The sequence below is a fragment of the Glossina fuscipes genome, unplaced genomic scaffold, assembly GCF_014805625.2.
Source record: "Glossina fuscipes isolate IAEA_lab_2018 unplaced genomic scaffold, Yale_Gfus_2 220, whole genome shotgun sequence".
NCBI lineage: Eukaryota > Metazoa > Arthropoda > Insecta > Diptera > Glossinidae > Glossina > Glossina fuscipes.
Genome location: NW_023998563.1, coordinates 486 through 2486, shown reverse-complemented (window position 1 = coordinate 2486; position 2001 = coordinate 486). Strand labels below are relative to the sequence as shown.

Sequence of the window (2001 nt, the reverse complement as noted above, 5' to 3'; positions counted from 1 at the left end):
TTTTACAAATGGGATTTCCACCAAATCATTTCACAAATGTGCTAATTGATGAGGCCGGCCAATGCGCAGAAAGTGATATTATGATCGCTGTCGCTCAAGTATCAAACGAGCGTGGCCAGGTAAGCCTTGCTGGAGATCCCAATCGTCAAGCCGTCATTATAAACGAATATGCTAGTGAACACGGTTTATCGACATCATTTTTGAAGAGAATTCCTTCATGTGCTCCATACTTTAGTTGATAGTTTTCCCCTTACGTACGGTTTTGACCCTCGTCTGGTAATAAGATTACTTTGCAATTACCGGACGTTGCCGGTATATTGAATCTTTCTAATGAACTGTTGCTAACAATGATAAGCGAAGGGAATTCTAGGGAAGCTGAAATGCTGACCCAACTTGACGATATTTTGCCGCAATATCGGCGCAACGCACATGGCATATTCTTCCACGGATTACGCGGTCAAAATATGCAGAAAAACGATTCGCCGTCGTGGTATAATCCTTACGAAGCGAAGATGGTAAGTTGTCTTTAGTTTAAAAGCACAGTATTTTATAACATTTATTTTTTTTTCAAGGTTTTTCTGATGACAAGTAAATTGTACGGTAAGAACATTAGACCGAAATCAATTGGCATCATAACTCCATTCATAGGGCAAGTGGAACATTTACCCAAACTTTTCGATGATGCCACCGTAACAGCACCTAATATAGGTACCGTGGAGGAATTCCAAGGAGAGGTATAACTGAATTTACACTAAATTGAATTAATTGAATTAATACTAACGTTGCTTTCGCTTGGTCTTTTTTAGGAACGCGACATAATATTAATCTCAACAGTGAGATCAAGCAAGGAGCATATACCTAGCGATTTGCGTCATGGATTAGGTTTCATCCAAAACAGGAAACTAACTAACCTCGCCATAACTCGACCTCGTTATCTGCTTGTAGTATACGGCAACGCCGACCTACTCGTTTTGGATCCTCGTTGGCGCATGATTATCAAGCACTGCGTCGACAATGATGCCATTTCTCTCGTTACACTAGTTTCTACTCCTATTCCTGCAATTCGTTGTCTGTCTTTTTAACTATACACCACATGTAATGTCTATGAAAAAATTAAAGATAATAAGGCAATATTTCAACAGGACTTGGCTGTACGGGCGATAAAATCTGCAAGAATTCTAAAACTTAAACTGGCCATAAGATTGATGAGGAAAACTTACGCTGTGAAACTAATCGAAACCTTGTTTAAAGATTCACATGACCACTATACATGGGTCCATATTCATACATATATATCCATATTCCCTGAAAGTTGTAATAAAACAAAAAATGAACGCTTTAGAAATTTCGGATGCTATTTATACTGAAAGAAATATGGCGTAAAGACAATTTACAAAAGCATCTCAAACAAACGCTTTCATTTGGATCAGTCAACGCATAGCAATTTAAGCCGTTCTCTTGCAAGACCTGGAAGAGAAGGTTTCTCACTAAATATAACTCTAAATGCTCAGTGTTTAAAAAATGGTCATAATAAATAAAAGTCGTGAACGTGCAACGTATATATATATTCCCGAAGACTTCTTTAAATAGTGAAAATGCAAACGTTTGTCGTAAATGTGTAGCAATATTTAATTATTATCTTTCGTATACGGCCACGGCTGTATACAACTAATAAGGTCGCGGATTCTCAACCCTAAATGTATGTTTTTGCACTTAAATTCGTGACAATAATTTAAAATTAAAAGCTTAAAGCAGAAGAAACAAACAAGGGAAAATTTTGTAGCGTCAAAGACGTTATCGGCACACGCGTGAGGAATTGCAGTTTCGGATGGCCACAACACCTGTACCAATATATGTTCATTTATATGCTTTCCATTTATTTACACACAAATGTGATTTATTATTTCTATCAACCGCTTGAGTGGCTGAGTGGGCAAGAGTTTCGACTAGCAACTCAATGGTCGTGAGTTCAAATCTCAAGTGCGGTAGAGTTTTTAATAA

General features: G+C 37.6%; 1 protein-coding gene across 1 annotated transcript; it reads left to right on the top strand.

The window, feature by feature from the left end:
- The first annotated feature begins 323 nt into the window (after nucleotides 1-323).
- On the top strand, nucleotides 324-1526 carry LOC119642159 (probable RNA helicase armi). Its single transcript, XM_038041150.1, has 3 exons — nucleotides 324-515; nucleotides 573-734; nucleotides 807-1526. The coding sequence occupies exons 1-3, from the start codon at nucleotides 348-350 to the stop codon at nucleotides 1080-1082; spliced, it is 606 nt and encodes a 201-aa protein (XP_037897078.1). The 5' UTR covers nucleotides 324-347; the 3' UTR covers nucleotides 1083-1526.
- The last annotated feature ends 475 nt before the right edge of the window (nucleotides 1527-2001 follow it).